This window comes from Octopus bimaculoides, chromosome 10 (assembly GCF_046866305.1).
Source record: "Octopus bimaculoides isolate indiv1 chromosome 10, ASM4686630v1, whole genome shotgun sequence".
Lineage (NCBI taxonomy): Eukaryota > Metazoa > Mollusca > Cephalopoda > Octopoda > Octopodidae > Octopus > Octopus bimaculoides.
This window is the reverse complement of record NC_142937.1, coordinates 65,716,599-65,740,011: the sequence shown is the minus strand read 5'-3', so window position 1 is coordinate 65,740,011 and position 23,413 is coordinate 65,716,599. Positions and strand designations below refer to the sequence as shown.

Here is a 23,413-nt window from a genome sequence, read left to right as displayed (position 1 = left end):
GATATGCATGCCTTTTTCTCAAGAGAATTATCATTTCAAGAGAAGCAATTCAAACTGGAAATCAAAAGAAAATCTTAGCTGAGTCACCTAAAACTGAGTCATTAGCTGAGTCATTCTACAATTACAAAAATTCACTTACAAAAAGGAAAAAGAAAAATGGTAAGAGAAAGGAACAATATTGCAACTGGTGAAGGGAAATAAGATCCTTCTGGGCAGTAACACAAGAAGAAACAACCACCAGCACCATGTCCTTTTGAGCAGCAGCACAAGAAAGAATAATATCTAGCAATGTTATAGGCATTCTTGGAATGGGTAAGAGACATTGCTGTGATATTTATTTACAGGTTTGAGATGACCGTGCTTTATTGATGTTGTTTGATTGCACTGAATCATGTTTGTATCTATCACTATTCCTGTCAACAAAAATCAGATTTTCTCTTAAGCATGAAAATTATTTTGTGAAATAAATTCTCAATCTCTTAAAATTATCTACCTTCTTCTTCAACACTCACAATTACTTTTAGGGTTTTGTTTATTTCTCCAACTAGGGGTCAAATTTCAATTCATTATGAATTAGTTAATAAGTCATTTAGTACATCACATCTTCCTGGCCATTGTATGAAGAACCACTCACAAGACCAAATAGCTGTTAGAATGCAGAAGACTTGTGAATGTGAAAGAGAGATTTAAACATACAGGGAGCCTGGTGCAGCCATCTGGTTTCACCAGTCCTCAGTCAAATCGTCCAACCCATGCTAGCATGGAAAGCGGACGTTAAACGATGAAGAAAGAAAAGATGAAGAGTGATGGTTGTCATGACTTAGTGTATAATAGAAGATGGTTTTATTTCCTCATCTATCATGTCACAGCACATACAATCAGTGATTTAATTGGCCATTGTCTCTTTGGCTTGAATGATGCACAACAGATCAAAGAGGATTGAGATAGGAAGAGTAAAAGTTAAAAAGAAATAATAATGATAAAGAGTTAATAATGTCACCATGCAGTGAAACTGTAAAAAATGTGAGAAAGAAAGGGAAGGTGGTGAGTGAAAAGCAGTGAGGGAAATGAAACAGTGATGGATATGATAAAGGGGATAGTGAAAGGAGGAGTGAAATGGGAAGAGGAGCTCAGATAAGGCAAGAAAAAGTGAATAGGTGATAATTGTTACCAATTAAGATACTGGTGAGCTAATTAGCTCTATTTATCACTACGCCCCATTTACTAATGCCTGAAACAACAATCATCACCACCAACAGCTACAATAATGCATTCTAACAATCTCTCTCTATCTATCTATCTTTCTATTTCCCCTCTCTCACTCTCTCCACGTTTCCAAGAAGGAAATATTGAGAAAATCATAAAATTTAATAGACTACATTTAATGCATCACTGAAGTAATAAGATATTTTGACAGCATGCCCACTGCCAGACAACTGCAAACACACATGTACACAAACACACACACATTAGCAAATGTAACAGATACAACCAACTCCTACACATGGGGACCAAAGGCTAAGCAAAATGTGTGCAACAATTTAAGAACAGCCAATGGAATAGCATCATGACCAGTCAAGAGCATAATCTGTGATATGAGAATGTAATTGATTCTGATATAAACATCAAATTTTAAATTTATATTTGTAATGAAGTGAAAACATGATGTAACATTCATATCTTTTCAAAAAACATTAGTGATGTCATAGCAATGACTTTTAAGCAGAAATTGAAACTGAAAACTATCAGATGAATAGGATAGGAGCCATTTTTGACAGTAAAATACATAAGTTGTTACAGTTACTACTTATTTCTACAATTAGGGTTGATTACATATCTTCAAATTTTCCAGTCTATTTTAACTTCATTTTTATGAGTGTCTTTTTTTAAACTTAAATAAGTACATGGTCTTAAAACCTTTATTTCTAAACAATCTAAACAAATGTGCCATCAATTCACAAACCTGAATTACATCTGATCTAAATTTTCTTAATCAGTCATGCTAACACTCCTTCAGTTATTTTCATAACTTGCTTCATCAATTTGGTGCATTCGGCTCATCAGTTTCATGCTTCTTACTATCACTTCTCTATTGCTTTTGTAAGACTCAATGATGATGCAGTTATGCCAGATACTAGGGGTAATACCACCCTTTACTATCTAGTTGACTGTGAGTGACTAACACATGTCCTATTTTGCCAGATATTTTTGGTATATCAGCAACCGTCTCTGATAATGCAGCAACTTTTGTATCCTTAATTGCCCTATTGACTGTACAACTGCCAATTTGGCTAGCTTGTCTTTTGTTGAGTCTAATTAAGGCAGCCCCACCACCCTCTCATACATCTTCATTCAAGAACCTCACACAGAAGCATTTTCATGTCTGCTGAGTATTAGAGATGGCAAGTGCACTGCTGTCATTCCATGCACACTTTTCACAAGCGGAATCTTGATTTAGATTACCATGCTGCTTTGTAATTCAGGACACCCCACACCTCTCATCACAAAACATTGGCAAACCTCTTTCTTCCAGCAACTCTCTGCACTACATGTATCCAACAACAAACTTCTCTTCTAGCTACCTAACATTGTTCTTTGCTTTCTCACATTCTTCCATTTATTCCAGGCCTGTTGCTTAGATGTAATGACTTTATTTACTGTAATAGTCTTATCACTGTCACATTCCACTTGGTTAATACTGGCAGTAGGTCGTCTAACAAAATCACCCAGTTGTTTCCTCCTTTGAATCATAGGTGTCACCTACAGTTTCTTTGACCTCATGTATGGCCAAGGGATCTTTCAGCTTCTAAACCTTTCTTCTCCAGATTGTCTTGGCACTTAGAATCTGTCAACTCTAACCAGGATGTTGCTAATTACTAGTCTATTTTGAATCATACATTTTCGCTAAGACTAAATATTCACAACCAGTGGTCTTTCTCACTTTTTGATGAATATGAAGTCTATCTGGCTTATGTGCTCATCTGAATGGCAGATGAGCAAATGGCTGATCAGTTTCCTGAAGTTAGCATTACATGTGGTTAGGTCATTTGCATCACACAACTCAAGCCTTGGTCTCTTTTCAATCCTTAAACTATACACATAGCCTCCATGTACATCAGAGTAATAACCATCATGGTGTTACACAACAGATCTGTTACAGTCACCAGTCATAATGTCAAGGTCACTGTCATCTATTATCAAAACAATCTGCAAAAGAGCTATATAGAAATGGCTAATTTATTTGTTTATCAGTTATGTTGATGGGACATGTGCATGCAGATATCACTGTTGTTGCTGTGTTGCCTACAACTAGTCTAAGCTTAATGATTTTATTATATACTTCATCTCAATCAACAGTATGTGTATACCATCCACTGCAGTGCTGTTATTGTCATCATCATCATTGTTTTAACATCCACTGTTCCAAGCTTGCATGGGTTAGACAGAATTTATTGAGGCAAATTTCTACAGCTGGATACTCTTCCTGAAGCTAAACCATATCTGTTTCCAAGCTAAGTAATATTTCCCCATAACTAAACATGCATTCATAGCAGATAGGAAATAAATAACACCAGTGACACTGGTGTTATTGTGCAACATCAAGTCAAGGACACACACGTGTGTGTATGTATACATACATACATACATACATATATATATATATATATATATATATATATATATATATATATATATATATAATGGGCTTCTTTCAGTTTCCATCTACCAAATCTACTTACAAGGCTTTGCTTGGTCCAGAGCTAAAGAAGAAAATACTTGCTCAAGGTACCATGCAGAGGAACTGAACCCCAAACCATATGGTTTTGAAGTAAACTTCTTAAACATGCAGCTACACCAACACACATCACATACATATGCACATTTCCAACCCATGCCATCATGGAAAGCAGATGTTAAATGATGATAATATATGTTTATGTAAGTTTTTTATTGTGTGTGCACACGCACATGATGAACTAAAGAAGGATTTACTAATTCTATAGATATTGTCAAATTAATGCCAGTACTTATCACTGTTGTTTTTGTTTAACTCTAGGTCAAACTAAACGAAGCAGACCTATACTAAACAAGTTCCAGCCTTGATCAGCCATCTATTTTTTCAGACACAATGTACCACAAGGATTTCCATATCTAATGAAAGCAGTAGGTTGTGATTTCCTTGAGTGCCAACAGCTGTATTTCATAAGTATAGGACAGTTTAGAAGTGACTGCATGAGGTAATCAGTGTATCTGCTCGCTCTGTGATTTAGAATATCTTAACAATTTACCTTGATGAAATTGGCACAATGAAGACACTACATATCAAATCTGGCTATTTCAAAAACTATATATCTGTCAATGTGACTGTCAAAACATGCATAACATTTGCAGTGTCAAACTAATTTACCCAAACCATTGACAGTTCGGATGAAGACAGATTTTCAGTTAAAATTTTTCTGTTGTCGAAGACTCATCATTTTATCAATGGACCTGAAAACTGTTGTTCGCAAACAGCAGCAGTAATTTTCTTCATGAATACACATCATTGATTGGTTAAAATTACCCAAATACGACAACTTTAACATGAAATAACTTCTAAGATCCCCAACAAGAAAATACTTTTCACAATTGAACGTTATTTTCACCTTGTCTTTAAATGCATTTTTGTATGAATGCACTCTTTAGAAACTCACTAGCAGGGGAGAAATGTGGGGGTCTAGCATGACCCTGCTTGAGATTTGAAACCAAATCCACCGGCTTGTTGCTTGTCAAAATGAATGGGAAATCCTCCACACTAAATGATTGATGAGGAAACACTCCACCCCCTAGGACCTGTACTGGTCAAGGAAAGGTCAGCCTTTGTTTAAGGTTTGCCTGCATTACTGACCATATCCTATATAACAGAGAGAATTTTCTATCTCTTCCTCTTATGTGTCAGTTATGACCAAGGAGCAACACCGGCTCTTTTGTGTCAGCCAGACCAAGAGCAACACCCACTTTTGCATCAGCCTTAACCAAGAGTAGTACTTCCTTTCACCCTTCGCTAGACACGCTAAGAGAGGCTTTTGGCCATAAGAAAGGCAATGTCGCCTTTATCCTTTCTTCCCTTCTAGTCAGCACCATGACTACCTTACTCTTTCCCTCTCTACTGAAAGACAACCTTTTTCTACATATCAACTACTAACCAGCAAGTCATCCTTGTCGTCACTATCACTAGAATTGCTACTGTCTCTGTAACAACCTGTTGGGTAAACGAATAAATAATGTAAATAACATTTCTTCCATCTTGGAGTTAATTCTTTGATGTTCACTGGTTACTCACGAGAACCTTGAAGCGTTACATCATCTATACGCTACATTTAGAAATGGGCCATGTTGTATCGAATTGATATGACACATCACAAGAAGCCTGCTACAACTCTGTAGTGGGATTGATAAATCAAGTAGGGACAACACAAGAATGAGAAGATTTGTTAGTCTTACTCAGGGCGAGACAGCCTCTGTTGTACTAGTGACACACAAAAAAACAGTACATAGTAAATGGTTGATGTCAGGAAGAGCACCCAGCCATAGAAACCAAATCAAAACTTAGGCAATGGAATTGGAGCAATATGTGATCCTCTGACATGTTAGATACTGTTGAATCATTTAGTCCATATCAGAATGGAAAACAGAAGTAAAATGGTGAGAATGCTAAGGAACAATTGATTGATTGAATAAATGACGGCCAAACAGACAGATATAAAGGCTTCCACCAACCAATTTCCACTCATAAGGTATTAATGTCTTCTATGGTCAGTGGGGCTAAGGTCTACACACACAACATCAAACCCAGTACATGTAAACATATATACATTCACACTCATATCTGTCACACATAATATATATGCAGAGGCATGCATGTATCTGCATGTTTGTGTATTTCTATATTCATGTATATTTATATGTGTGTACACATGAGTACAGACAGCCATACCAAATGAAAGTAATATGTTGCTTATAATATTAAAATTTTGCAGATGTAAATTTCCTTCCTCATAACTTCTCAATGTGTTCCCACAAAAAAACAATATTCCCTTCCAAGCTGTCTACCAAAGTGAAATAACCTCTCACTTCTACAATGAGAGAAAGAAAAGAAAAACCAACATTAGCTCTTTCAACATATATGTGTGGATGAGTAATTGCATCATTTAGTTCTTATTTATTTATGCTTAATGATTGGAATATAATGAAGTTCGAAGGTAGCTGTACATTATGATTGCTCGCTTGTCCAATCTAAATAAATATCACAAAAGAAACATTAAATTGATGAATCAGAGGGAAAAAGCAAATTATCATAGACGTAATAATAATTGTTTAATATTTTGCTAAGCAATAAGGATGTAATATTTTACGACAATGAGAAGTGACAAGATCATGGTTAACACTATTAAATATTACACCAGCATTACTTTCACCACTATTTATTGAATTTGGATATTGTTTTGTCATTAATGACTTCAATTTATCATATTTATAATCAGCCACCTTTGTAAGCTAATTAATACTTAATTGAAACTTGGATTGTTTATATTTATATACACCCTAACAAACAGTATTAAGTCTTAAATAGCCTTGTCCATTGATATAGTACAATACATCAATAGGAACACTGTTACACATAAGCTTTCCGTCAATTTTACAAGATATTATACAATTATATTGTTAAGTAGAGCCATTTGCATGATTATACGTTGCTTATTTTCCAAATAAGATTATATTACATAGGCCAGACTAATATACACATTAAAATACAATGGTGTTAGATATAATAATTAAGATGTGATACTGTTATGATTCTAAACTAACCAATAAGGTTTTTTCTTCCAAAAATATTAAAATCCTTGCATATGCTATTTGCTGCTGAAATATTAGTGTTTAGCCATTGGTCACTTGTATGCCAATATTTACACAATGAACACAACAGGACAAGTAAACTGTCATGGGAATGTTGTAATAGATTTGGTGTGCTGCCTGGAAGATATTTTACAGTAGTGAACCATGAACAAAACCAAATAGTCTTATTAAATGTATTACATTTACTTGAAATCACTTATTGGTTTTTCAAAAGAATACAGTAATAAAAAAATCCTACTGTCACAAATTTTACTCCAATGATAAATCTAGCCCATGGGCCACATAATCAGTCATGACAAGGTGTGGTGGAAAACACTTTGAAAAGAATACAATGATCTAAGAATTTAAGAGAATAAATTTAACAGAAACAACTGAGATGTATGAGCTAGGCTTGCTAAAACTGTTTTCTTCTAAGAAGTCAACTAAAACAATAACCCGTTAAGGCTACTATTATAGAGAGAAAAAAAAGCCATTATGGCAAGAATATGTTAAATAAATCAAATAAGAACAAAAGTCAAAAATTTGAAAACATAGATTTGATAATCATCAACTTAGAGAAAAATCTTCTAAACCACATTTTCATAGAAGGAAAATTCTTTTATAAAAGATAATCCAAATTTATGAGTATTCTCTACAGGTCTTCAAGTGAAGTAATATTTTATGTAGCTTTGAAGTAATAATTCCAGCAGGTTGCTTTGGAGTGAGGGAGGAGAAGAACAAAACAGAATTTAAGCAGAGGCCACTATTTAAGACAGGCAAATAAGAACTTCTTGCTAATAATCCAACAACTGAGCAAATACAAACAAACACCAATCAGATTTTAAATCCCAAGATTTAAATTCTAAATACGGTAGACACATCACAAAAAGAGTGATCTTTCAAAATTAATCACATGTGGAAAAATAATACTCCAAAATTCATCAGATAGAACATCCACTACAAACACATAGTTCTTTTTATGTCAAAAATTTGGAGAAATTTGGTAAAAATAATCCTTTTTTTTTTTTAAGCTGATATTTAGAATATAATTGTCAGATAGGTTCTTAAACTGTTAACAGCAGGTTTTGTGTCAAGGAATCCAACAGAGGTCTTATGTGTGTTGGTATCACAAAGCTTAACCAGAACAGGTTATTGGAATGAAATATACACTTCAATGTCAGCTTATGTGTTTATCGACACAGATCACACAACAATATCAATAAAAGTTGAGCAGTAAATGAGCTGATACAAATGTTACAATGTTGTACCATAAACAGCATTAGATTGTATGAATTATCATGAGAATAGCACTTGACTTATTTCCTCACTGTTTCCAAGCAGGAAATTGTCCTTTTGCCACTTCAAGCTGAGAGGTTGGTGCTTAAAGCACCAAGAGAAGTCCAAAGCGTCCATATCCAACACTTCTTTTTTCTATAGAGGAAATTTCACATCCAACAGAAGATCAAACAGAATCTTAAAAATGATTCTTAGTTGTATGAATCATCTGTGTGAAGGATTCCATGGCTTGTGAATCATATAAATGGCTAGAGAGTACTCATTGCAGTTTATGTGTTGAAGTGTAAGAATGTCAATATTAGAGATAGGAATTTTGCTATTAATTGATACCAAATCATTTGCAGAAACTGTTCATTATGTGAAAAATAACTGCTCTCCTAGGATCTTCATTTACAGATAAGTTGTGTCAGAATTATTGTAAATAGATATGAAAGTATTCTAACAATAAGTCATTTAATGAAGGGAAAAATAAGGTCTTTTATTAGGAGTTTACTACAATTGCAAGTAAATGTTAAAAGCATTACTGAGACTTGTGGGGAAAAGAAAAGAGAAACAATTGATCACAAACTTTCTACACAATGTTACTCACAAAACATGTGCTAACCTGTGGTTTTGGTAGGAAAGATTTGTATATGGTGCTGCATAATAGGATTGAACTCAGAATCATTTAATTGCAAAGCAATCGTTTTTAATATAACAAACCTGTATCCAAGCAGACTTAAACAATACAGAAATCCTACAGCAAAGACAAATGCAAACCTAAGACATTACAAGTCTACCAATGCAGAATAACTCTCTCTCTCTCTCTCTCTCTATCTATCTATTTATCTATCTATCTTTCTATCAATCAATCAATCAATCAATCATACATACAAGAGAAGGTGATGGATAGCATTCCACTCAACAAGTGAATAAGTTTAATTAAATCTACAATAAGCTGATTGAATAAATGTTTCAACTTTTCATAAGTAGTATGTTAATGTTTAGCAAATTACATTCGCTTTTGATGTCTCTTTCTGGCAAATAAATTACAGTAAATGAAGATGAGAATTATAAATGTGCTTGTTTTTATTTTTCAGATATCATGTAAACTTTAAACAATGCAAGAAAGCATTGCCTACACTCTCTAGAAGACTACTTAAGTGAAACATTACCTGTAAAGCTTTTTTTTTTTTTTTACAATCTAGCTAAAGATCCAACACTTACAATATAATGATGATTTACAAGGTATAGTGCAAATATGATGAATATAGCAAAGCATCTCAACAGGAATGATTATGCACATCTTTGGGATGACATTCTTGTACATATGTCTTCATAGTCCAAGTTTGGATTTGCCCACTTTATCATACACTGTAAAAGTAGTGTATTGTAGATATGGAGGTAAGATGTTGGCATCCAAAGATTGTTCTAGTCAATACATGATTAATAAAGCCTGCTTTCAAAAGAACATCTATAAGTATCATGTTTCCAATTATCCAGATTATCAGGAAGATTTATAATGGAGTCTTTACATAAGACATATTTCAGGTCAGCATGTTTAATCTTCTTTTCCTCAAACATGTTGAGGCCTTTATTAACAGAAGGCCTACAGTTATTTATATTCACTGTCAGCTCTTCCTGGTCATTCACATTTATTCCAAGATTTCTTTTAGGCTGTGATTAATACAAGCTATCTTTCTTTTTCTTTTTCTTTTTTGATTTTCCAATTTCCAGTTCATCATAGAAAAGTTGTTTCAAAAGACATTCACTTCCCATTCTCACAAAATGCCCTGCTCAGCATATCTGACTGCCGAGACACATAACCCTTTAAAGTGTTTGGTGGTAGAGACTGCCCCTAGATTCTGAGTATGCACTTCAGATATTTCTGTTAAAATACCTCAAGTATCATGAGGTGTAATGGTACAGTGTTCACATCATAAAACAAATACTTAAGGATAGTTAGAACATGAGTTTTATAGACACTGACTTTAACTCAAATTGTGATGCCATGATCTGACCACACTAACTTTCCAAATGCCAAACAAGCATTTTGGATTCAAAAGGGAATTTCCTCAGGCAAAGATTCGTCTTTTGGTAATATGCTTCAAGACATAAAGGAAAATATGTCTACATCCTCTCATTTAGTGCCATTTGCTAAGATGTTTGGTTCAATGTGTGAGCATGCACATTATACTTTTTGAACTTCAGTCCTACCCTACTAGCATAGCTGGAGGGGGGGGGCAGGTTTTCTTGAGTACTACTCATCCATTGCAATCCTCTTGCTCCATTACCATCTTGTCATACATCACAATATATGTATGATGTGCATGTGTGTGTGTGTGTACACACACACACACACACACACACACACATTGACATCTATAAAACTATAAATTTTGAATGACAAAATATTTTGAGTACATTACCCCTTTTTTAAAAAGTCAACACTGTACACACAATTGGACATACCACTAAGAAGGTTTTCACATGGTCACTCAACTTGCTACAACAAGCAGCTAAATATTCTTGAAATCACATTCTACTGTCTTTAAAATAAATAAACTCAAATTGGGTAAATTCTGCTCAATCAGAACTGATCTAAAGCTAAACAACATGCCTATACTCAAATGCCCACACACACAAACGGATAGATTTATATATTAGGTTACAAATATCAAATTATCATCTTGACATATCCAACTATAAAACTGATACACTCACAAAAGACTAAATATATTCAGAAAACAATACTAATTAAGTTCCATATATATATCCAGAAAACAATACTAATTAAGTTCCATATATATTCAGACCAACAAACTTCACACACACAGTGCAACTGAACAGTTTACACTACATGTAATTAAATGGTTTCATTTCCCCTTGCTCCATAAGAAAACAAAAAACTTTGTAGATGAGACCTTATCTACAAAGTAAACCTTTTCCCCTCAATGAAATAGTGGTACATAAAGAACAACAAAACTAATGCAGAAAACAATCATGTCCACTACAACAAATATCACCATGACAACCACCACTGTCTAAACAGTAATCACTACTTGCATCGAAACTATGTCACAACACCCAGCCACCAAAGCTCACCAGATTGCGTCAATGCCAAAATCAATAAACATACAAGAAAGCACAAAAATTATTTCTCCAATTCAGAAAAGACGAATCAAATACACATAACAATATTGAGTTACCCAACACATACCCAGTTCCAATTACAGAGAACTCAAGAACAAACAGTTAAAGAAAGCTATAATATAGCCATTACTGAACAAGAAACAACAAGTATATTTGCTAAGCAACATTGTTGCTGTCCAACCAGAAAGTATTTTCTTCTATTGGGCTACTTGGTAGTTAATCATTAATATATTACATAACGATGATCACACATACCAACATATGTACAATCAATACATGCATGGACACTAGCTGATGTATCCAATACTTACACACATCTGAGATCTATGCACATCAACAGATGGACACATAAATCTGAACTTTAGATGACACGTCAACACAAGCCATACACACAAACCTGACACACTGACACATATACAAGTTTGACATGCCTTGGCAAATGGACAACACATACATACGTACATACCTTGACAATATATGTCAACACTTTTCCTTTTCCTCCCTCTTAGAAACAATAATATTGCACCTAACAAGGAAAAGGCCATGAAAGACCTCTCACAGTGTCCCTTTCACCAAAAATGGAGAGGGATTGAACATGGTGTGAAGATTCACTTTACTCTTTCGCACTTTTACTTGTTTCAGTCATTAGACTGCAGCCATGCTGGAGCACTGTCTTGAAGAATTTTAATTGAATGAATCGACCCTAGTACTTATTATTAATCCTGACATGTATTCTATCACTCTCTTTTGCCAAACTGCTATGTTAGAGTAACATAAACATGCCAACATCAGTTATCAATCAGTAGTGGGAAATAAATACAGACACAAACACATACATACATTCATATATATATAGAAATGTGTGTGTGTATATATGTGTGTGTGTGTATATGTGTGTGTGCGTATTTCTCCATTTTCTTCTTCTTCTCATTCATAAATAATTCAAATACCCATATCCATCAATGAAAAACTAACATATTTAGTTTTTCACTGAACACTGGTAAAAACCGGAGAAGTAGGCTACAAACATCCCTTAAAGGATTATAGTTCCTTGGCGTAATTAAATTTATATATATACATACAATGGGCTTCTTTCAGGTTCCGTCTACCAAATCCACTCACAAAGCCTTGGTCAGCTCAAGGTTAAAGTAGAAGATATTTACCCAAGGTGCCAGATAGTAGCACTGAACCTGGAACCATGTGGTTGGAAAACAAATTCCTTACCACACAACCATGTGGTAAAGGTGCTGTTGTTATTATGGCCATTGTCATTGATGGAAATGCTATCATTTCTCCTATAGATGTCACTGGAGATGGCTCTGCTGTTATTTCTGTTAGGGATGCTGTCATTGCTGTTATAGTTGTAATCGCTGGCGTTGCCACTGCCACTGCCACTGCTGCTATTGGAACTGTCGATCCTGCTACTGTAGCTGTTAGGGAAGCTGCTGCTGATGTTGCTGCTGTCGTTAGGGATACTGCCATTGCTGTCGATGTTGTTATTGCTGGCAATGGTTCTGTTTGCACTTCTGCTGCTGTTACTATTGGTACTGACGTCTTTGCTACTGTGGTAGCCGTTAGGGGAGCTGCTGATGTTGCTGCTGCTGTTAGGGGTCACACAGTACCTCAGCTTCATAGACGACTCCCTTGGTTTCTCAGTGGCCTCTCACTGGGCATCTGTTGTGGTCCCTGCAAGAGCATCCTACCTTCTCTCATGGTCTAGGGATGCTAACAAGAATGCTCTTAACATTGGCGACACAGCTAAATGAGACCTTAAGGTTGTGCCTGTTGAAAATGCGTCTGTACCTATGTGAACTTGTGAAATGTTTATCTATTAACTTAGGGACAAACCAAATGATATTTCTGCAGTGCTTCCTTCTACGGATGTTGGGGTCTGGCATGTATGAAATGTGGTCCTTAAATCTGCAAAGAAGATTGTCGTATATATGTATGTGTGCGTGTGTGTGTGTGTGTGTGTGTGTGTGTATGCTTGTGTGTCTGTGTTTGTCCTCCCCCCAACATCACTTGACAACCGATGGTGGTGTGTTTACGTCCCCGTAACTTAGCGGTTCGGCAAAAGAGACTGATAGAATAAGTACTAGGCTTACAAAGAATAAGTCCTGGGGTCAAATTGCTCGACTAAAGGCGGTGCTCCAGCATGGCCGCAGTCAGATATATATAGGTATGTATATTTATAAAATAGGATAGGATGTGTATGTATGTGTATATGTATATATATATATATATATATATATATATATATACATATACATATTTTACAAAACTAAATACTGTTAGCTGTTTAATTAGACACTTCATTGTTTTTACTAGCCTCCAGGCAGTTTTACGCAAGTTCCTAAATGATACTTATTCATCTGATTCCCACTTTGTGTCATTTTTCTATGCCACATCTAATTTTCCTTTGTATCCTTTATTCATCTAATAGTACTCACTCACTCAGTAAATATTCCTTTCATTATTTTCACACAGTACTAATCTTTCTTTTAATCAAACTCAAAGGCAGTCCAATCTCTACATTGTCATTTTGTATGCTAGAAATAGCAGAAACCGTGTATTGGGTATATCCTAAGGCCTATAACATAACAAACAACCATACCAACAAATTTACCACTGATATTTTTTCCTTTTCAAAATATGCTGGTGGGGAAACTTCAAATCCACCCCCGTTCAACTTACCACTCAATAACTAGGAATCAATTTCATCCTAGCCCCTAAGATATCAGATTATTATGTTCAAATCATTCCCCAAATGTTCTAACCTGGGCAGAAAATAAACAAACCATCATCATCATCATCATTATCATTATTAAGGTAGTGCGTTGTCAGAATTATTAGTATGCCAGGCAAAATATAGCATTTCATCTGTCCTTAAGTTCTAAGTTCAAATTCTGCTGAGGTCAACTTTGCTTTTCATCCTTACGAGATCAATAAAAGAAGTATCAGTTGAACACTGGGGGTCAATGTAATCGACTTATTCCCACCCCTGAAATTGCTGGCTTTTCTGAGCTCAAATTCTATGGAGGTGGACTTAATCTTTCGGAGTCAATGAAATATATACCAGTTATGCACTGGAGTTGATGTAATCAACTAGATGCTCCCATACCTATAGTAGAAAGGATTATTATTTGTGTTATCATTAAGGCAGTGAGTTGGCAGAATGCTTAGCAGCATTTCATCTGTCCTTACATTCAAATTTCAAATTCCACCAAGGTCATCTTTGCCTTTCATCTTTACAGGGTCGATAAAACAAGTACCAGTTGGACACTGGGGTTAATGTAATCAACTTATCCCCTCTCTCAAAATTGCTGGTCTGGTGCCAAAATCATTATTATATTATTATTATTATCATCATCATTATTATAATTACTTATTGTGACTTATGATTATAATAGCTACAAATATGAATAATTTATAAATACAATCACAAAAAAACGATGAGAGGTTTCTATCAAGGAAAATAATGGACCAGACCATTAATGTATAAAGTTTTTCTGTGTGTGTGTGGGAATGTGTTAGGTACAAAAGTGTATCTCACAGCAAGAATTGGAGTGTCTACTTGGTTAAAGTTGAACAAGTCACATTTAAAGTGTATGAATATATTTTTTTGTACAATAAATATATTCTGTTGTATTTAAATTGTATGAATATATATTTTTGGTGCAATAAATATATTCTGTTGTATTTAAAATGTATGAACACACACACACACACACGCACACATAGGCATCTATCTATATGTGTGTGTGTGTACATTATATACGAATTGTGAGAAAAATCCTAAATGTTAAATTGTATTTATAATTCACCAGAAGAAAACATTTTTTTTTACATGATGTAACTGATTTCTTCATCAATAAAAAGAAACACGTCTGAAACAACTGTAGTGAACCTTAGCCCATCTGTGTTATTGCTTACATACATACACACACATACATACATGTATGTGTGTGCAAGTACCCATGGAGGAGGAGGAATTTCTGAAATGTCTGATGGTCCAGTCTTCAACCTGTAATGTTTTCCATACATTACATATCTATATTAAAAAAAAAAAATCTCTTTATCATAAAGACCAACAGAAAAATGTCTGGAGGGTGTTTTTCTGCTAGCAATAATAATGAAAAGCATCAGACAAAAATACCATATGGTATCTGGTTATTTTCGCTATCTTTGCCAACTTCATTGCAATAATAATGTTTATAATCAATAATAATATTCACTAAGGAACTTACCATCATACCACTAAATCCCTTCCCAACCTCCAACTTATTAATAACAATAGAGTAAAATTTTTTTGTGTTTTTGCACCATTTTTAAAATTATTTTTTATATTATTTTATTAAAGGAGAAATACTGATAATTACTAATTTTGGAAATGGAGAGAAAAGTGATAAAATGTTAATTAAAACACACACACACAATCCACATAGTCTTCTACTTCAAATCAAGAATGATAGCAACACTAACAAAGATAACACTGACAGCAGTAACAACATTTACATAACCAAAGTCTGACACTTGACCCAAAGCAATAGCTTAGAACAGCATTAAGAAATGAGAGCAGATTTTGGTAATTCACACATATATAAGAAATACACACACTTATCAATTTGCAATAGGCTCAGATAGAAATACTGCACTCACTAAACAACAGCTAAATATGGTAGGTAGTATGATGCTGCTTAGTCTCAGCTCACATTAGAATGCAATCTATAGAATGATGTACTGGGATCTACAACTACCCCAATTCACATCACAGATATTTGATTTGTTACCACAATGCCATAGGGTTGGTCAAGTGAATTATTGTTTCATGTTTAAATGAAGTCACCAAAGTGCTGTGTCGAAATGTTTAATTGATTGTATTTGTGCCATAGGTCTGCTCTTGCAAAAGTGACTACAACTACTCAACGACATCAATCACCATCTAAATGGTTTTAGTGTAGCTTTCTCTTTGCATTGCTTTTATTGTTTTTAGACCTGTCTTATCTATAAGCATCTAAATTCAAATAACTACATCTCATAACAAAGGAAGCAGACTGGTTTGCAATCAGGTCTGACACACGAGGCAATAACAAATGGCAGTGTATGGCAGATATGTGAAATGCAAGGTCAACTAGAAAAGGTGGTTAAACTACAAAGACAATACTAATGCAACCGCATGTATTCTTAATCAAACCCTACAACTCTATTCTTATATCTAAAGCTCAATGCCTAAATAAGAAATAAAGAACCCTTTAAGAAAACAAGAAAGCTATAACTTCTAATTTTCCCTTTATGCCTTAAACATAAGGCTGCACATCTACATATATCCTATATATTTATAATGAATGCTGTTTAACCCCAGCTCATCCATGATCAAGCAAACTCGACATCTTAAGACATCTTTTAAAGGATATCCATGACTACATAATGTAATGTGACCTTCCCAATTTTAAAACATGGCTGAAGAGATATTTGGTTGTGATTTCTAGTAGAATGAATGGTTAAGTAGTAGAGTCAACTTCATTGGTTTCTTATAATGCTGTTGGCAGAAATGGTAGGGAACTAAACACTTTAAAGCATTTCATTATGCTTGTTTACATTACGAGTTGAAATCTCAAACCTTTACTTTTTTTAAAAGACTCAGAAGAATCTGAACTCAGAATCCTGCAGTGATTGACTTTTGCTTTTAACTCTCTAAGGTTCATAATGATAAAAGGAGATCAATTACATTAACCATACTCTCTTCTCTAAACTTTTTGGCATTGTACCAATGTAAGAAATCATCATTATTACTTGTTTGTTTACACAGTGCAGCTCCCAATTACTGGAAAAGGCAATATCTTTCCCTCAGGGCTGAATGAAAACTTCAGACAAAAAGCACTTCATAGATTTCTCATTCTTGATAATTGTTTGAGGTAAAACAGCAGCAGCTAAACAGTTATTATTACTGCTGTTGTTGTTATTGGTATGGCTGTGTGGTTAACAAGTTTACTTCACAACCATGTGGCTTGTGTTCAATCTTATTGTGCAGCACATTGGGCAAGTGTCTCCTACAGCAGTCCCAGGTTAACCAAAACCTTGAGAGTAATTGAAAGAAGTCCAACACAGATACACACATGTACACACATATATATTATAATATGTATGCATGTGCATGTACACATGCATGTGTATGCATGTGCATGTACACATGCATGTGTATGCATGTTTGTGGCTCCTCTTGACACTACATGCTAATTGTAAACAAATGCCACTGTCATACAATCAGTGACAATTGTTTACAATCTTACATGAAAACATGCCCACCAGCTATGTTGCCCATGTTCAAAAGACTAAAGGAAATAGTATCAAGCTTGAAAGCTGGTGAAGAGGGTTGGAGACAGAGAGAGCACCTGGCTATAGAAAATCTACTTCAACAAATTTCATCTGGCATTAAAGTGATGATGATGATGATGGTGAATGATTGTTTCTAACACAAAGCCTAAAATCTGACTATTACTTTAATTTGGAAAATCCCTCACAGAGCGATGGCTGTGCCCTGCATGGTTACTGGCTGCCCTTTGGCAAAGCTTAGCACCTGTTCAGCCACTCTGCCAAGAGTACAGCGAAGTAATGGGACTGCAGCATGGCGGATTGTAAAAAGGTAGTGGAACAGTTCAATTGAGTCAATGGTTCTTCTTACATGGATGCTGAGCAGAGGAATCCTAGAAGATCAATGGTCAGGACCACTGAGTCCTATCAAGAGAGTAACTGCAACACACCCGTAGGGGTGGTGCCCATGGTTGCGCAATCAATTAATGAAAGATTCACTATGATTATGTTCCCAATCCAAATTCATAATAATGAAATTGGGTGGTGATAGAGAGTTACGGTATCCACAGAAGCAGCAAAAAGAAGTTAAAAAAATTACCCCAAAGGAATCAGAGTCAAATTTGACCTCAGTGTAATTTGAACTCAGAACAATAAGATCCACAGCTGAATACCATAACACATTTTGTCTGGTGTCCTAAGGCTACTGCCAATCCACCACTCTAATTGCTTCTAGCATATGCACAAGGTTTGAAATTTAGAAGAGGCGCTAGTTCATTTGTTTGACTCCATACTTGATTGATATTTATCTCATCAACTCTGAAAATTTGAAAGCAAAGCTGACCTCTGCACGATTTGGATGCAGGACATAAAGAGCTAGGTCTAAACACCACAAGGCACTGCTCTAAGGATTTCCTCAATACATTATTCCCAGTGGAAGAGGGAGGGATGAATTCATAGATTGTTGCTGAACATTTCCAAATTTGATGATCAATATCTACCTTCAATGTCATTAAAGGAAAGTACCAGTAATACATTAGAGCTAATTTTAATAACTATATTTATTATTTCATGAACTGTCCAACCCATGCCAGCATGGAAAACAGACATTAAATGATGATGATGATGACTCTTCAATTAAGGATCTTAAAAATATCAATATCAGTTTCCTTCCTTGTAGAGTAAAAAAGATTTCAAATATAAAAACTGTAAAAAAATCTAGAGCAAGAGAGAGGAACTCTGTGATGTGGCATTGGTAATGGTAGCAGTTTTCTGAGAGGAAACTGGAGAGAAAGAGAAAAGGAAATGACAAGAGCATGAAAAAAAAAAAAAAGAAATGAAGACAAAAAAAAAAGAAATGAAGACAAAAAAAAGAGAAGGTAAAGAGAAACAGTAAATGGATATGAGAGAGTGGGGGGAATCAAAAACGGAAGTAGAAAAAAAGACAAACAAGATAAAGGAGGGGTGGAAATGAAATGAGTGATAAATAAACAACAGGAACTTATGTAAACAGTAATCAACATTAAGACAGAGAATATTTCCCCTCCAGGTGATAAGTTTTGAAAATATATTAATGAAATATCAAGTAAATTGCTTTTGTGGTGGTAGCAGAAGGCAGTAGATGCCAGTAATAGTAGCAATGGTATTCACGGTGACAGAGATAGTGGTGCATTGATGGTTGTAGCTCTGACAGTGGTAGTTAAAATAGTAGAAATAGCATTAGTTAAGATGATGTCAAAGACAACAGTTGTGATGTGGCATTGGTTATAGTAGCAGTGGTGGTGGTGGTGGTGGTTCTGGTGATGGTGGTTCTGGTGACGGTGCCATGGTGCTGACCATGATGGCAGCGGTATTATTTCTCTTACTGTTCATTGAGCAGCAACAAAGCTGATAGTGCTGATGTTGAAAATATTGTTGCTCAAGTTGATGATGATGATCATCATAACAAACACGGATGCAGATGGGATGTTCTTGTTAGTGCTAACATAACTGTTCTTCAATATAATATTGTTATATGTCCTTTAAGTGGTGGTGAGGAAGTGGTTGTTGGTAGTTAAATGATTGCAGTGTTGTTTGTGCTCTGTATCTCCAAGGGATGTTCTAAAATTATATTAAATTCGAAGAAAAATGAAAATAAATATATTTCTTAACAACACTTAATTCTGTTTTCAATGTGGTGGTCACAGTAGTAATGGTGGCTGAAGTGGTGGATGAAGTTACATACAGTAAGAATAACTGATAAGAGGTGTTGGTGGTGACAGAAGCGATAAATATGGTGGTGGTGGCGATGGTGGTAATTTTTAATGCACAAATGAATTGGTGGTGTGGTGGTGGCAGTGGTGTGGTTGCCAGTCTGGTTTTGGTGATAGTGATGGTGTTGGAGGGATTACAGTCATAAGACTATTACTAAGACTAACATATTTTCACAAATTACTAAAGAAAAACAATCTTCCAGCAAAATGTGTATCTCAAACAAGCATATCTACACACATGTACACACACAAATACGCACACACACACACACACACACACATATACAGACAGATAGATGTATACATACATATATTCATTATGTTTGTTTTTATGTTCAGTTATAATAAAAACAATTTTACATTAATCTGATGGGTTACTCCATACTTTTGTACAGTACATATTTATTCTTCTTCTACAAGAATGCTGTTGACAGTGACTTTGAAGTTTCAGCCAGCTAGCCTATTGCCCGACAACGGTTTAGCCAGCTGAAATGCTGAAGTCACTGTCAACAATATTATTGTATAAGAACAGTAGATACAAATGCATACATATAAATGTATGTATATATATATATATATATATATATATATATATATATATATATATGTACACACATACATTTATATACACACACACACACACATATATATACACACACACAAATTTATATATATATATATATATATAAATATATATATACACACACACACAAATTTATATATATATATATATATATATATATATATATATATATAAATAAATGGAACAAAAACGCAATAGAGGGCATTAAAACATTCAGACAAATAGATAACGCAAAGGCAGACAAGAGACACAAAAATTAGAAGGACAGGCAAAAAAGACGGGTCATTCTTGGCTTTCTTTCTTCAGTCAAGTACCAGAAGTCACGACCATTTTGGACAGTTACACTTGAGATGGTTCGATCTGGTTATCTCCAAAAACGTCTAAGCTAAGAGCATTAGACCCTTTGTAAGAAAGCTAGCAAATGTGTACGGCAACAAAAACCAAAAAGCAAACAAACAAGAAAGGAAAAACATGGTACAAAATTACGAATACAAACAACAAGAAATAACAACTGGCGTCTTTCGACTGAGAACGATTCAACTTGAGCTGGTGTGTATGGGATGAAAGCCTAAAGGCAGGAACATGGGAGATGGACACAAGACGTGTCAACAGTCGGCAGTCAGGCCAAGAAAGAAAGATCATGGGTGGCTGGACACCGGTCACATGGAAAGAGGAGAAATGGGTAGGGGACAGTGGGATTAAAGGATTAGAAAAAAAAAAAAATATATATATATATATATATATATATATATATACATACATACACACACACACACATGCATACATTTATATATATATAATAAATCTTTGAGCGACATACACATATACATGCAAGCATAGAATATGTACGTTAAAACAATGATGAAGATAATTCATTCACACAAACACACACATATATCGAGTATGTGGTCATAAAGGCTGAACTACGAATGTAACAAAAGAAAAACAGAAACACACATGCATGCATGTATACATACAACGCACACTGTGGCAATCGGCATCCTAATGTAAACATATTTGCATCAGCACACATTTGCAAACATAATACACACTTTCACACAGTTTCAGATGTTGCAAAGGGGCACTTGCATTGTTTACTTGACCTCCAATAATCACCAAAGCTACCTCAAATTACTCCCTGTAATTTTTTTGAAGATATATTGGATATTGTTATTCTAGATATAATGACTAAAAAAACAATACAAAAGACAGAATGGTCATGGTTGGAATGCCATTAGAGTTGATATGCATATACAATTTACAAACTACGCACAATTTTTAAGCACTTTACAAAACCATTCACACTACTTAAGACTATACACAATGTACAAACAGCATACACACACACAATATTTATTTACAAACATTACACATAGCCACAGCTGTTCACAATTTACACACACCACACTCACATCTACAGTTTAAAAGATATAACATGGGAAGCTCTATGTCTGGTGTTTCTCGAACTTCTTTAACTAACTTCTTTTTATCTTTTACAATCACTTTTACATACCCTCTTGGTAGGAAATATTCCCCACCCATTTTTAATGTGAATATATGTAATATCAGGCGAGATTAATTATGCTCCTACAACTAATTTGAAAGTGGGTGAGAACTTACCATATTATCATCCAATCATTCTACTATAAGCAAATATTTGATGCAATATTGTTTGACCTAAGCTTCAGCAGGTATACATTCTTTGTGCCTCACATATGCTCCATAGCTATATCTTTATATTCTGAGTCACAGTTGTAGTTTCTTTGCTTACACACACTTATATTGATTTCTCTGCCCACATACAAGGTAACACATGTCTATATATTATATATCTATTATGAGGTTAACAGATGACAATCACAGCTAAAATCAACACTGTTTAAACATGTACATATGCATATTATATATATATATTACATAAAGATAGTTATGGCCAGTCTATGGGGCTACCCTGGGTTTTATGTCCATAAAGCTCTTAGCTTTACGGCATCTCTTCAGACCCAAACCCAGATTAGGGTCTGAAGAAACGCTGTAAAGTGCTTTATGGATGTGGAACCAAGGGTACCCTCATAGACCAGCCATAACTACCTTTATCTAATTTCTATTCTATAACTTAAAGCGTACTTCTCTTTCATATTTATGATTTACTGATGATATATATATATATATATATATATATAATATATATCATCATCATCATCGTTTAACGTCCGCTTTCCATGCTAGCATGGGTTGGACGATTTGACTGAGGACTGGTGAAACCGGATGGCTACACCAGGCTCCAATCTAATTTGGCAGAGTTTCTACAGCTGGATGCCCTTCCTAACGCCAACCACTCAGAGAATGTAGTGGGTGCTTTTACGTGTCACCTGCACAAAAACGGCCACGCTCGAAATGGTGTCTTTTATGTGCCACCCGCACAAGAGCCAGTCCAAGGGCACTGGCAACGATCTCGCTCGAAAACCCTACAAGGCCAGTCAGGCGGTACTGGCAACGGTCACGCTCAGGATGGTACATCTTATGTGCCACCCGCACAAGAGCCAGTCCAGGGGCACTGGCAACGATCTCACTTGGCTTGCCGGGTCTTCTCACGCACAGCACATTTCCAAAGGTCTCGGTCAGTAGTCATCGCCTCGGTGAGGCCCAATGTTCGAAGGTCTTGCCTCACCACCTCAGCCCAGGTCTTCCTGGGCCTACCTCTTCCGCGGGTTCCCTCAACTGTTAGGGAGTGGCACTTTTTCACGCAGCTATCCTCATTCATTCTCACCACATGTCCAAACCAGCGCAATAATATATAGTAGGAGACACTTACCCAAGGTGCCACGCAGTGGGAATGAATCCGGAACCATGTGGTTGGTAAGCAAGCTACTTACCACACAGCCACTCATATATATATATATATATATATATAAACTGGGTGGCCCAAAAGTAGGTATACAGTTATCATGTAGGCACTTTAAATTTC

General features: G+C 35.3%; 1 protein-coding gene across 4 annotated transcripts in view; it reads right to left on the bottom strand.

Moving 5' to 3' along the window:
• Nucleotides 1–23,413, bottom strand: part of LOC106879764 (syntaxin-6) — a 157,059-nt gene that overhangs the window by 113,818 nt on the left and 19,828 nt on the right. The window contains exon 1 of one of the 4 annotated variants that reach the window (XM_052971260.2): nt 22,069–22,094. The exons of the other annotated variants lie outside the window; for them this stretch is intronic. Coding sequence (XP_052827220.1) covers nt 22,069–22,079 — 11 coding nt within the window. The 5' untranslated portion in view covers nt 22,080–22,094. Of the gene's footprint in view, nt 1–22,068; nt 22,095–23,413 lie in introns of those variants that run through there. 4 annotated transcript variants of the gene reach the window in all.